This window comes from Armigeres subalbatus, chromosome 2, assembly GCF_024139115.2.
Source record: "Armigeres subalbatus isolate Guangzhou_Male chromosome 2, GZ_Asu_2, whole genome shotgun sequence".
In the NCBI taxonomy this organism is placed as follows: domain Eukaryota; kingdom Metazoa; phylum Arthropoda; class Insecta; order Diptera; family Culicidae; genus Armigeres; species Armigeres subalbatus.
Genome location: NC_085140.1, coordinates 27,037,528 through 27,050,939, shown reverse-complemented (window position 1 = coordinate 27,050,939; position 13,412 = coordinate 27,037,528). Strand labels below are relative to the sequence as shown.

Here is a 13,412-nt window from a genome sequence, read left to right as displayed (position 1 = left end):
AATATACGTTTGTTGTTGCTTTTTACAATAGAATCGTTTCGGTCGATTCAAAATGGCTAATGGAGGGTAGTTAAGCTAATAGAATCATAATACACATAGCATAGTCAGAATATCTCGTGGGCAATCAAGATAAGAGCATACGGCTTTATTTTGCACTATCAGATTAGACTACGTTACTATTACAATATGGTTGTTCTGCCGCTTTTGTTCAGTTTCTTATTCCATCTATTGTTTCTCACCATATTTAGGCTCGTTGCTGCTTCTCGCATAGTATATTTATAATTAAATTAAGTGTATGTGTGTGATCTGTATGTTCCATATGCTTTCCGTTTTACCGGAGTTTGATCGAGTCTGAGTGACTAGTACGTAAAACTTTTTGCTCGTTTGATTGACTTTACTTGGTTTTGTCATTGCTGCGATTTACTATCACAACATGAAACACTTTCATTCACTGTCGTGCAACTGATAAGAATGAATCAGAGCGGCGAATACGCTTATGACGAGCGTTAGCTATTAGGAGTCGAACCTCCGACGTTATGAACCTAAGGAATCGAAGAAAAAGCTGCGGTATCCTAAATGCATATATTTCCCTAACCTAAACAGCTAACGAAATATTAAACCAAATATGAAAAACATAAAATAAACAATCTCTGCCTATTTACAAATAAATAACTAGAAGAAGCAATTGCACTTGCGACGCGGGTTCCAGAACAAAAGAAGGTCAATCGTATTAATCGTTCGCTGCTCGCTGATATGACTCTCCAATCTCCATGCACTCGCCAAACCCTGCTCTCGCTCTGTCCACCATCGGTCGGTATTAGTAATATTAGTAAAGTTTCCTCCAAACTTTTCACAGAAAAATATAACAGTCTTATCCACCCCGTCTAATTCCCGTCCCTAATAAAAATCAAGGTAAAATTCTGGAATCAATTTTGCACCTTCGTACACTCACTCCTGGATAGTTTAGCATTTTAGTACCTATTACAATATAATGTTTGTATAACTTTATCATTGATCGCACGCTCTCGTTCCCTGCTGCAAAACGGAGATTCTATTCGATAGATAGTGGGTGTGATTCATTTTAGTTAGTGGAGATAACGAACTTACTTTTTGGCGACCTTTTTAGGTTCATCGTCATCGCTGTGCTCCTCCTGCAGCAACAGCGAATCCGGATGTCTAACGGCACTGGCCTTCTTGGTGCCACCTCTCTGCCAGGTGAACACCCTCGCCAGCTGGGCAAACTTTTTCCTAGAAATCTTACCCATGTGACGCAGCCGTTCCTTGAACGCGGCATCGTCCGAAACCTTACCTTGGTGGTCCTTCTCTAGCGCCGACAGGAACTCCTGATTCCATCTCAACTCGGCCATGAACTCCTCATTCTGCAGCATCATCGCAAACTGCTCGTCTCCGAGGTCGAACTCTGTGTTCCGGGTTGCTTCGCCGCTTCCGGCCAGCCGTAGGAAGGTGGGTGGAAGGGGTCCCAGCAACGGTGGGTTCCATTTCCGATTGGCGACTGGTTTGTCGCCATCGCGGGCATTACTGCCAATAACGGCACGCGGGCTGTTGGTAGCACTGCTGCTGCCTGGAGATTTCTTGATTTTAGGTGAAGCTCCCAGAGCTGACGTTTTCGGTGAAGTGCTGAGTAAAACCGGTGCCATGTTACTGGTTAAATCCAGCAGCGCTCCAGAACCAATGTTCTGATTGTTTCCACCGCCGGATGGAGGAATTCGTCCAGTGTCGTCATCCAACTCCTGTCGGAGCTTTTCGTTCTAAAAATGTAATTTTGTATAGTGTTAAAATGCATCATTACAAAATTCGATTTCAACAGTACTTCATAATTTCAGAAGCAAATCAAAACACAACTAATAAATAACTTTCAGTTGTTGATAATTTCAATAATTTCAGTTGTTGATCACCTATTTATTGATTTTTCATTTGATATAGTTCGTAGTCTAGAGAGCGTAGTATCCTCATGATATACGAATGCATTTGTATCTTGGCTTAGAGAACCGCTGGCAATGACTGGAAGTGCTTTAATGATAGTGGATTTGAGGCGGTTGTATACTTGTGACTATTTCTCTCACAAGTACATAACCGCCAACAAATTTAGTAAGAAAGAAAATTATTCAGCCCTTTTTAGTGGAATGTTTTCACTGTCATAAGACGAGTTTAGTACAATTCCATTTAATTCTTTTTACATATACGTATTTCGCCCTCAACTGTAAGGTCGTCTTCAGTGTCTCGTACTTGACTAAACTTGAAGAAAACAATCGAACTTTACTTGATCTTTTTGTTTGGCCTACATAGATTTTCTCGCATTGAGAGCAACTCATTTTATAAACGACTGTCTTATTCAACATTTCTACTTTATCCTTCGTTGACCCCAGTAAAGACCTGAGTTGGTTACTTCTGCTGAAGAATACTAGATCGATGCCAAATTTCCTTAGTCGAGGGCGTAGCTGGTTGGTGATATGTTGATATATGATGCGTTGTTAGTCCGTTTCGGCGTTTGGTCCTTTCCTTCTTGTTGATGATTGCTCGTATAGTCCTCTCCTGGTATCCGTTGATCTTCGCTGATTCCAAAATATGTTGTAGTTCCTTCGTTTTTCCTTATTCGTTCAGGAGTATCGTCTGCATCTTGTAGATCATGTGATGAAACGCTGCCATTTTATGTTGATACGAGTAGTTTGATGTATATGGGTAGATCCTTTTGATTGATGATGCTGAAAATGTCGTCGACGTATCTCCACCATTTCTCGGGTAGTACTCCTTGTTCCTGCAGGTTGTTCTCCAAGTTCGCCATGAAAAATTCGCACAAAAACGGTGATAGCGGATTTCCCATAGTCGCTCCTTTCCTCCGTTTGTAGTAGTTTCCTCGGAATGTGAAGTAGTTCTCCGTCATGCATATCCTTGCCAGATTTAAGTATATCTTCACCTTTCCTCGCCATGCTGTTTCTGTCCTTTGTGTAAGCAGCCAATCTTCCAGAAGATTCAGAACGTCTTTCAATGGAACGCTTGGAAATAATGCCGCTGCGTCGAAATATACCATTATGTCCTCTTCTTTGATGTGTTCATAGCTTCTGGGCGAACTCCCGGATGTTGATGACTGACCTGCTGGGAATGGTTTCGGCATATTTAGGAACTCCTTCACTAACCATTTCGCCCGGTTTTGCGTAGGGGAACCCACTGATGAAACTATCTCTAAATATAATAAACAAAATATAGTCAACTTTTCCGGAGACGAGCCAGCCTAGGGCTGAAAGTCTCCTTAATAAAGTTACTAAAAAAGTAAGCTTTTCCTTACACGATACCCCGTAACTCGATTTTTTCCCATTTCAATTTCAAACTCTCCCAACAAAATCCAACAGCATTTTCTCTGTACGAGCCAAAGAACCTTACGATAATACAATTCATATCCTTGTGGCGACTATTATGTACAGCGAGACAAGTAGTACAATTATCAAGTATTAAAAACATATGCAATCGTTAAACCATGAACTTTATACTATGTACACAATAACTATCTTCTACATCACATCGCCAGGATTCACCCATATTGCATTTTTCTACGAACACACTGAAGTCACACAATCTAAGCCTCTTACCTGATTATCGGTGCTCATTGCCAGAAGCTGATCTATTGTTGCGTCTACGGCACCTTGATTCGCACGTAACACTGCCTCTATCACATCTCGATCCATCTCCGGGAACATATTTTTAAAATCAGCCATCGCCTGGGCAAACTCCAACTGCATCGTCGATGCCATTGCACTGCACTCTGTGTGTCTTCCTCACTTATTCGCAAGCACTAATTAGCCTCAATGTCACCCCCGGTGTAGATAATTTTGCGAGGGGGTAGACAAAATCTGCAATCAAATTTGAATAAATATTTACCTGGGCGCAGATAAGCATCGTTCGTGAATATCAATAAAGGATGAAAGGTTGTTACACACCCTTTGGAAAAAAAATCCAAATAACTTGTTTGAATTGCGTTTATGGTTCAACTTGAACACGGGTTCAAATTTTCATTCGTCTTTGAACAATCACAACAAATAAAAACAAAAAACGATTGAATGTTGCACTTCCCAGCGGCTTCCGGCGTATAACTTCCTAATTCATTTTCTTAATCGCGGCATCTTACGACACCGGCGAAAATTTCTTGTGAAAACAGTATTCCGGCATAAAAATTTGAAGACGTGAAAATTTTCCAATTTTCTGCTCACTCTACAGAAATGACTTTTAATTATTATTGTTTTGCGTTTTGCACAAATGACAGATTCCGTGCGTTTGACAAAGCGGTCTGACGCTGGTCCGACGCTGATCTAACGTAATGAGCTGATGTGATGGTGAGCGTGAGGTGAGAAGTGAACTCGGCTGTAGATAATGGGCTAACGTGGCTTACTGTGGTATTTTATTGGGAGCAAGTTATGCATGAATGGCTCATATGCGTAAACATTTGAAAGATACGTGAAATAGGTTTTTACATTCTACGGACTGATTATATGATTAGTGTCCGGTTGGACCCCATAAGCATTAAAATTTACCACAATCGCTTCGCTAGAGTGAGATCTTATAACAAATTATCTCTCTGCAGCATTAGATTTTTTTGTCATAAACGGTAATAACAACGTTTCTCGTACATAGAACACAAAACAGCATTGAATTTTCAATACATTCAAAATAAGCTCTATCTATCGGATATTGAGCTCAAATTCGAGCTCATAGGGCATTAAATGTGTAATGTATAAGATCAAGATTACAAAGCTATCAGGAATAAAACAAAAATGATTCTCTTTACTAAAACGTAGTTTTTCAATTACTTGATTTGCAATTAGAATATGCTATTCCATTAAGTATTTCTAACGCACGTTTAGCGAACACGAAAGCGAGAAAATTTGATTCGATCCATTGTGTAAATATTTCGAAATGATCGTGTAGAAGAGTAGTGACATTCAGTTTGCTGAGTATTGTAGTGACGAACGGTCGAGTCTGAAACACTCGCCCGGGTCACGACAAAATGGTCCACCCTTAAGGAGTGGTACCATTCTAGAATTTTGTCGACTGCCTGGAAATAATCCATCAGTGCTTCGGCCATTTTCGAAATCGAAAATTTACCCCTAATTAGCTACGATTCACAGGAAATGTGAGAAAAAGTAACTTGAATAAAAAAAAAGAAATGCTATCGCATAAATTATACGAAATAAAGAAAACAAGCACACGATTTATAATGCTGCATTACGAATTTCGTATTCAATCATATTGAGAATTTTCTCGAATTCTGACCATGTGCTTAATGACAGAAAATGCATACGTGATTTCCAATTCGTTTTTCGGTTGTATCAAGGACATCGAGGGAGTATGAAGAAACAGGTGGTGTCGAACGCATTCTAAAAAGTCTTCAAATCTGGAAAAAAGTTCTTAAAACTGTTCGCAATTGGTAGCGCAATTAATAATTTGCTGTCAAACACTTATTATTCATTGTTGACATTAGTGCTGTCCAATGAGCAGCTCGAAGTAGCTCCAAGTTGTTCCCGTCCTGCTCGTTCTTTTTTGTCAACAAATGAGCATGAGCAGGACAGGAAGAAACTGCGAGCTACTTCAAGCTCTCATTGGACAGCATTATTGAGAACACTTCAACTCGATGAAAAATTAAACCGCACGACTTGAAAAGCTTTACAATGTGTGAGAACATAATTCTCTTGGCTGAAGCTCTTTCCTTTTAATTAGGGTAACTTAAAATGAACATGATGTCTTTCATAAAATGCTTTATGATTTCCTTAATGAATTATGAAGAGCTCTGCATGAAAAGCATGAGAGACTTATGTTTCAACGGTTTTCATTAATCATGTAGATTTATAATTTCTGCCTTATGTATTTCGTATGTTCATTTGCCTGAGTGTGGGTAAGGGGAGGGGAAAAAATGCCTTTTCGGCACACTGAAAGGAGCGGCATGGTAATATCGACCGAATCGAGGGTTAAATTAAAAACATTTTACCACTTGATTTGTGCAGACTACAGTTTGCACTTGAATCAACTATGACTGCAGTTGATTTTACTATGCCGTATTTTTTGACATTTAATGCCGAATTTAACTACATTTGTTGTTAAAAATACTATGTGCAGCTGTAAATATTATAGTAAATATTACCATGCCCATTTTAGAACGATATAACAGTATTGGAAATTCATAATTTTGTGTAAACCAGAGTAATTATTTTATTGTTCATTTCCATATTATTTCCGTATAAATTACATACTATTTAATAATACTAGTGGTTTAGGATGTTACGATGAAACAAATACGAACAATTACATCTTCGCCTACGGTGAATCTGGCCTTCTAGTCGGGGAGGTATTCCGAAAGGGTAAAAGATATAGGAGATAATCCTAGCCGAGGAGGAATTAGATGAGGGAGATATTCCGAGCCAGCAGCCCACATCCTTCCATTAATCGCACGTCGTAATTTTAGATGAAAACCCATTCTGTTTGTTTGGTTGAAGGCGCTTGCTGTCGAATGTTTAAATTCTGAAACATTAGAAAAAATATATATGTTTAAAATCTTGCAAGGTATGCTTTAGACAATCGATTTACCAGGATTAGTTTCCATTATTTGTTATGAGTTATTTGCAAACAAGATCTCACTTTATACAAAAAAGATATTTCAAACCTCTATCCGAGGCACACATTTCACAAGCTCAAAATGAACGCCGTCTGAAATGAAGTAGTTAGTTTTACTGTTGACAGTTAAGTTATCTTGATAATCGCTGTAGTTATTTTTACTATTTTTGAAATAGTCGATTTAAAAACGCTCATGCAGTTATTTTTACTACAAGACTATTCTCAGTGTAACGTTTATACAACATGAAACTGAAAATAGCGTTAGCAAAACAACCTAAGGGGTATGCGAAGAAGCACATCCATATTTGTTTTGTTTGTACATTTGTCAAAAAGACGGTGATAACAGAGCAGCAGCCATTGAATCAGGAGATCAGGAGTTCGAATCTAGATAGCAAAAAAATTTATATTTCAGTTTTCACAACAAAAAAACATTAAATACCTATACTCCGAAATTTACTCTCCTCTCAAATAATATTTAATCAAATTAAATAAACCGTCAATAAAACCGCTGTTTATTGGTAATCGATTGCGTATGAACTGAATACATTTATAATTTCTATTGTTTCACTTTATGCTTTTATGGTGAGGGCCTTGAAACTCACCTGCCTCCTTCTAACACCGAGCATCCCGTCCAGAGCTGCTCCTCGCCGGAACAATTCCTCCTGGTCCAAATCCGTTGACCGTACAAATGGCCTCCACTCCGATGTTTGTACGACAACCTCTCCAGCATATGCTCCTGCACAAGTGGCCCGACTCTGAAGCTTACACAGCGCCTCTCGATGCTCTGCCGACCAGCTCCAGAATGTTCCGATACAAAACTCTTCCTGGACTCCTGCTGACCAGCCAGCATCCTACCGAACGTCCCAACCTCCTGATGAATTCCGCTCGGTGCTACCTAAGACTAACGTGGCTGATCCATGATCCCACTGCGCCACGCGACTTATGCGGCCGATCCATGATCCCACTGTGATAACGTCGACGGCCATAACATCCCACTAAGATGGAGAACGATTCCCTTCCTGGGCCCATAACCTGTTGGCCTGGAATCAGAGAACCCCCTCACAAAGACAAACAACTAGAGTTCCCCCTCATTCCACGGCATGAATCAGGCGCCGGTTAGTTGGAGTTGCTCTTAGGTATAGATTAAGGAAATGTTTGTTATAGATGATTGTATATACCCGTTGTGTTTGAATAAAAGAGAGCTGCAGCTGCTTGCAGTCAGTAACCTGCCGTATGTAGAGAGGGAACGCTAGTATTTGTTGTTCTACGTGAGGGGGTTCCCTTCTTTTGACCAACAGGAACGTGGGCCAAAACGCCAGCAGAAGGATGCAAGTGCAAAAATATCGTAGAAATCCAACACTCCTCCTTGATATTTGCAACCCACTTCTAATTGTTCAATAACTTACCTCGCTATCCCCGACACCAATAATCAAAATTATTGTCAATACAGTCCATAAACACATTTAGGTTCATCTTGATTTTCCCTAGTTCTTTGAAACACAGGATCTTTCGCATACTTGACCACCTCGTGCCAATTCGATAACTCTGCAACTCGAACAAATTTTCTCGTATTTCACCAAAAGCCACTACCATCTTGTAAGGATCGACAATGATGCACCTCGATGATCCAAACTCAACCTTCAAACCTTTCTTTAGCAGTTTTTAGATCGATAAAACTTCAATGTACAGACTCGGTATGTACAACACCTCTTTGATCCAAACCGTAGTTAGTTTTCCATTGTCATCAACGCACCTCACGTGCCCTTCGCCAATACCGACAGACTTCACCACAGAGCCATCAGCCAACACTACTTCAGCCTTTACGATCTCATCCAATTTTCGGTAGAACTGCTTATCATTGGCCATATGCCACGAACAGCCACTGTCAATTAACCAACGCTCTTTTTGCTGATGCTGCTTGGCCGAATAACAAACCGGGTTATCATTTTCTTCTGCTTGGTTTGCTTCGACGGCACCTCCATTGTCCACCCTTTGCAACTTTAGGAATAGACGACAATTTCGCTTTAAATGTCCTAGCTTCCCACAATAAAAACAATTTTTTTTCTCCTGTCGCTTTGCATATCCTAAGTAACCAAAAGTACCTTTAAGAGTAAGTTTTTCACTTAATCAGCTTCACTGAGCTGGTTAAGCGATAAACGTACTATTAAAGGAACTTTTGGTTAATTGGGATATCCTCAACGCTTTTTCACCATTCTCAAAACTTGAACTCGCCTGTCATTCCGTCTCCCGTTGCTACTCATCGAGTAACTTCTGCTTCACAATCTCGATTGTCAGATCATTATCTTTCCGACTTTCTAACGCTGTCACTAATCCGTCATATGAAACATGTAGACTCCGGAGCACCATTGCTATTGATAAAGGCGGTTCTAGCTGCTGACCCGCCGCATTGCAGGCGATCGAATAGTTCTTCAAGCTCGAACAGATGTTTCTCCATTTCGGGTCGTTCAACACGTTCTTCTCCTAGATTGAGGTTACAAATCCGCTTCAGGAGCGACACGCGTGATGCCATGCTTGTCTTTTCATGATACGCTTTCAACTTGTCCCATGCCTCCTACGAATTTTCCATGTCGATTCCAATTGCTGTTCAACAGCGGAAACGAAACTTTCTCGGCCATTTCTCGCTTTTCTTCACCCTATGAAAATTTTTACAAACTAATTATCCGACGCTCTTTTTAATGTTCTCTCTTTCGTTCGACTTTGAAAAAGAATTGGGAAGAAGAATTCAATCTTGGGTCAACTTCACCCCCTGGTGCGTTTCGTTCCGTTCTCCCTTCGCACCGAAAACCAACAGCACACAAAGTCAATTACACTTCGCGTCTGTTCTCATTCTACCTCACTGGGCTTCAGCTTTCCGTCAGCCAACTATATTTTCACTACGACTGCACTACACAGGCAACTCCGCGTTCCAGACGGGTACCGCAACGAACAAACCAACCAACGCACCGCGAAAAAAATAAATCAACGCCAGCGATTAAAGCAATGCCTTTTTCACCTGGAAGCTTCGTTTTCGCCAGCACAAACTACTTTTCTTCTGCACTATAAACTCCATTCTGCTGGGCCCATAACCTGTTGGAATCTTGCCAATATAAATACAACGATTTTGCTTGTTTTTGACGTTTGCACACTATTGCCATCTCCATTCTACTTCCTTGCTTCTTCTTACTTTTTTCTTCTTTCTATCTTTTTTCTTATTCCTATTGCCTTTCTCGTATACTATACATCCTGTAGTCACTCCAAAACCGAACTTTTGATAGAAGGCTCGGAGATCCATAGCGTAGAGAAACAGTCGGAGTATGACTAGGATCTGATCGAAACAAGAAGCGAAAAGCCTGGTTATCGGGCATTCTCACTAATATTTGATGGAACATATGTCGTACATCGACAACTGCCACGTATTAGCATCGCCGGAAAGCGCACATCACTTTCAAAAGAGGAGTTAACATAATCAGGCCCCACAAGCAACATGGAGTTAAGGCTCCCCCAAACCTAAGCGATAACATCGCCGCGACGGTGACAACTAGTCGCAGCGATTCTATCGTTTGGTCGCTGCAGGCAAAGTTCTATTTACGCTTCCATACCAACGGCGACAGAATCGCAGTCGCCAAATGATAGAATTGCGTCGCGACTGTCGCATCGCGTGTGTTTGGGGGAACCTTTAAGCGATACATCTCCAACACGTGCCGCGGCGTCTCAGACGAGATGGACTTTTTCCAGTTTGCGAGGATTTTGTACAGTACCGAGTGGTAGGTACAAAAAACGAAGTGAGTCAGAGTTGCACAGCTCGTAGTCAGTAGCCTTGTGAGCATATCCGAGAGCGAGATACTCATCAATCTGTTTTTCTATATTCTTTTTGAAGCCTGATCTTTCGAAAGTCGCTTTGCTAGGCAGATTAACTGTCGTTCAGCCATCGCGTAACTATTTGGTAATTCCACAAAGTCATTTTTCCACAGAATTCCACTCTCGAATATTCCTGACTCGGTACGTTTGGTAGTTTGCTGCAAAATTTGACGAGCACGTTTGGCACGGTGGATTCCATATGTAAAATAATTTCAAAATCGAAAAAAAATTCAAGGAACTGTATTCAAAAGACCACAAATAGATATGAATTGATGGAAATAGTAAAAACTATCTATCAAAGTGCAATTTCTCCATTCTTTCTTCTATCTTCTTTCTTCTTTCGTCTTTCTTCTTTCTTTGATCTTCTATCTTCTTTCCTCTTTCGTCTTTCTTCTATTTTCTTTTTTTCTTTTTTCTTCTTTTCTCTTTCTTTTTTTTCTTTTTTCTTCACTCTTCTTTCTTCTTTCTTCCTCTTTTATCTCTCTTCTTTTTACTTTCTACTTTCTCCCTTCTGTTTTACTCCTTCATCTTTTGTCCTTTCGACCCTTTGACATTTCGACCTTTTGTCATTGATTAAACTCATTCAACCACACACCTAAAAATAATCATGTAATTTTAGGTGCTGTGACACCGACATATACGAGCGTCATTTTTGACGTTAAATTAAGTGGTACTTTAATTTTACATCACAACTTTATTGACAAAAAATTGATTGATCAGAACGAGAATCGAACATAAGTCCGCTGAGTGAGAGCCCAACACGCTACCACTCAGCTATCTCCGTTTCTCGAAAGAGGGATGATCGAAGTAAAACTGGTTCCACGATTTGCACTGAACAAGTATTTCACTGCATCAAGTGACTGCTTGTGCGTTAGGTGCGTTGCAACGGGTGCTGTGTTTAGGCTCCGTGACATGTAATTTTAAATCATCTGACATTGAAAAATATACGATTCTGTTTATATCATGTGGTTTTGTGTCTTTTTATTGAAATACATCACCTGTAATATTCATAATTTTTTGGTGTGCAGGATTTTTACAATGCTTCTTCATTGGTGTATACACAATAGGGTGGTTCAAAAAATTGATTTTGCTCCACAGTGCTCATCTGATTCTTTACCATGGTCTGAGTCTCCTCTGAAAATTTGAGCTCATTTGGATTAAAACTGATTTAGCACAAGCCGTTTCAAGTTTGCATGCAAATTAGTATGAGGAAATTTATTTTTTCATTATACTGTTAATGACGCTTCCCTATCAAGCGCAGGTTAAAAGAAAACCTACATAGCTAAAAGGAATACTCAACAGCTTTCACTCAGTGAAAACCGCATCTCAATTAATCGTTCCAATAATTAGTAATCGATTTTAATCTATACCGTGGTTTTCTGGAACTAACTGCATAACTATCAACAGGCAACATTGCTGCTCGTGGCGCGAAAGATAGCACACACGAATTCAGGCTACTATGTTGCACTGCACATTTCAGTGATGCCCTCAAAGAAGTTCAACGATCATGACTAAAGCACAGACAAACAGACGTAACAGCTAGAACAATTTGTTTCAAAATCCATCGCCCAGTTATTTTACCACCACCTAACGTGCATGTTGTAAGAAACAAAGTTTAGTACAACAATGTCAACAGAAGGCGTTAGTGTGAGATGTCAAATAGAAAGGAATACGATGCGCGCGCCCCTGGATGTGAAACTCGCAAGCAGTTGAATATGAAACGACAGTTGAGCTCATGGTCGATGGGAATTTCCTCAGTGTTACGTCTGTTTGTCTGTGACTAACGTTTCGCAACCTTTCTTAAAATCGATTACTAATTATTGGGGCGATTAATCAACATGCGGTTTTCGTTGGGTGAAAGCTGTTGAGTATTCCTTTTAGCTATGTAGGTTTTCTTTTAACCTGTGCTTAATGGGGAAGCGTCATAACCAGTACAATGAGAAATAAATTTCCCCATACTAATTTGCATGAAAACTTAAAACGGCTTGTGCTAAATCAGTTTTAATACAAATGAGCTCAAATTTTCAGAGGACACTCAGAACTTGGTAATGAATCAGATAAGCACTGTGGAGCAAAATTGATTTTTTGAACCACCCTAATACACAACCAGGTTCAGGAAATATATTCGCATCCAGTAAACGACCCCAGCAGCACACATGTTCCACATAAGTTACTGTAACTTATATGTGACCAGATTCAGTCACAATCAAGTTGCTGAAACCGTTTTTGTCTGACTTGTGCTGCTTGGAGAATCTCCACGAATACGAGATGTTCAAAGTTCTCCAAAAGGTTGGGTACATTATGAGCCGCTACACAGATAGTTGGCCCCGGTTCCTCTACCGGCTAAATCCGTCTCTATATATATAGCTATGCATGAATACATCATCCAAATTATGGGTAATTAGGTGCAGCCCAAGATTTGACAGTTGACGTATCAATCATTCAAAATTTCATTTTTTTTAAGTGGTTACGTGTTGAAATATTTTAAATATGCGATATTTGTCCTTAAGATATACGAAATACATATGTGAAAGTATATGCGAAAGTGCAATGTTTGTTACGTCCACTATGAAATCATGGGCAGGGTATGTTCTGTGTATCAGGAGAAACGAAAAGGTCCGTGGTTTTCTGGTATGACATAATTTACTTTCACAATCCATTTATTAAGGAATCGTCAGAAAGTCGTCATTTTTCTTCCTTTGACTTCCGTGTCAATCGTTCTCTTAGACTTTACCTGACCACTACATGTGCGCATAACTCTCGACGCTGTACAACACGCGTCGAAGTCGAATGCTACCGCTAAACATTAGTCAAGCTACAAGGTGGTAGACAAGGTGGCAGTTAGGCGGACGCGCAGCCTCTCTTGATATTTAGATATTCGATCCGCTAGGTGTTCGCCGAAGGCCAGATGTTGCAGAAATGTCTCGAACATTACG

General features: G+C 40.1%; 1 protein-coding gene across 1 annotated transcript; it reads right to left on the bottom strand.

Moving 5' to 3' along the window:
- Positions 1 to 563: 563 nt before the first annotated feature.
- Positions 564 to 4,230, bottom strand: LOC134218336 (CUE domain-containing protein 1). The gene is made up of 3 exons (XM_062697274.1): positions 3,954 to 4,230; positions 3,606 to 3,866; positions 564 to 1,769 (listed from the first exon to the last, which is right to left on the bottom strand). The coding sequence occupies exons 2-3, from the start codon at positions 3,765 to 3,767 to the stop codon at positions 1,104 to 1,106; spliced, it is 828 nt and encodes a 275-aa protein (XP_062553258.1). The 5' UTR covers positions 3,768 to 3,866; positions 3,954 to 4,230; the 3' UTR covers positions 564 to 1,103.
- Positions 4,231 to 13,412: the final 9,182 nt, after the last annotated feature.

Coding starts and splice junctions, on each gene's coding strand:
- LOC134218336 (XM_062697274.1), bottom strand. CDS start 3,767: ATGGCATCGACGATGCAGTTGGAGTTTGCCCAGGCGATGGCTGATTTT. Junction 1,770..3,605: donor CAATGAGCACCGATAATCAG/GTAAGAGGCTTA, acceptor TTACATTTTTAG/AACGAAAAGCTCCGACAGGA.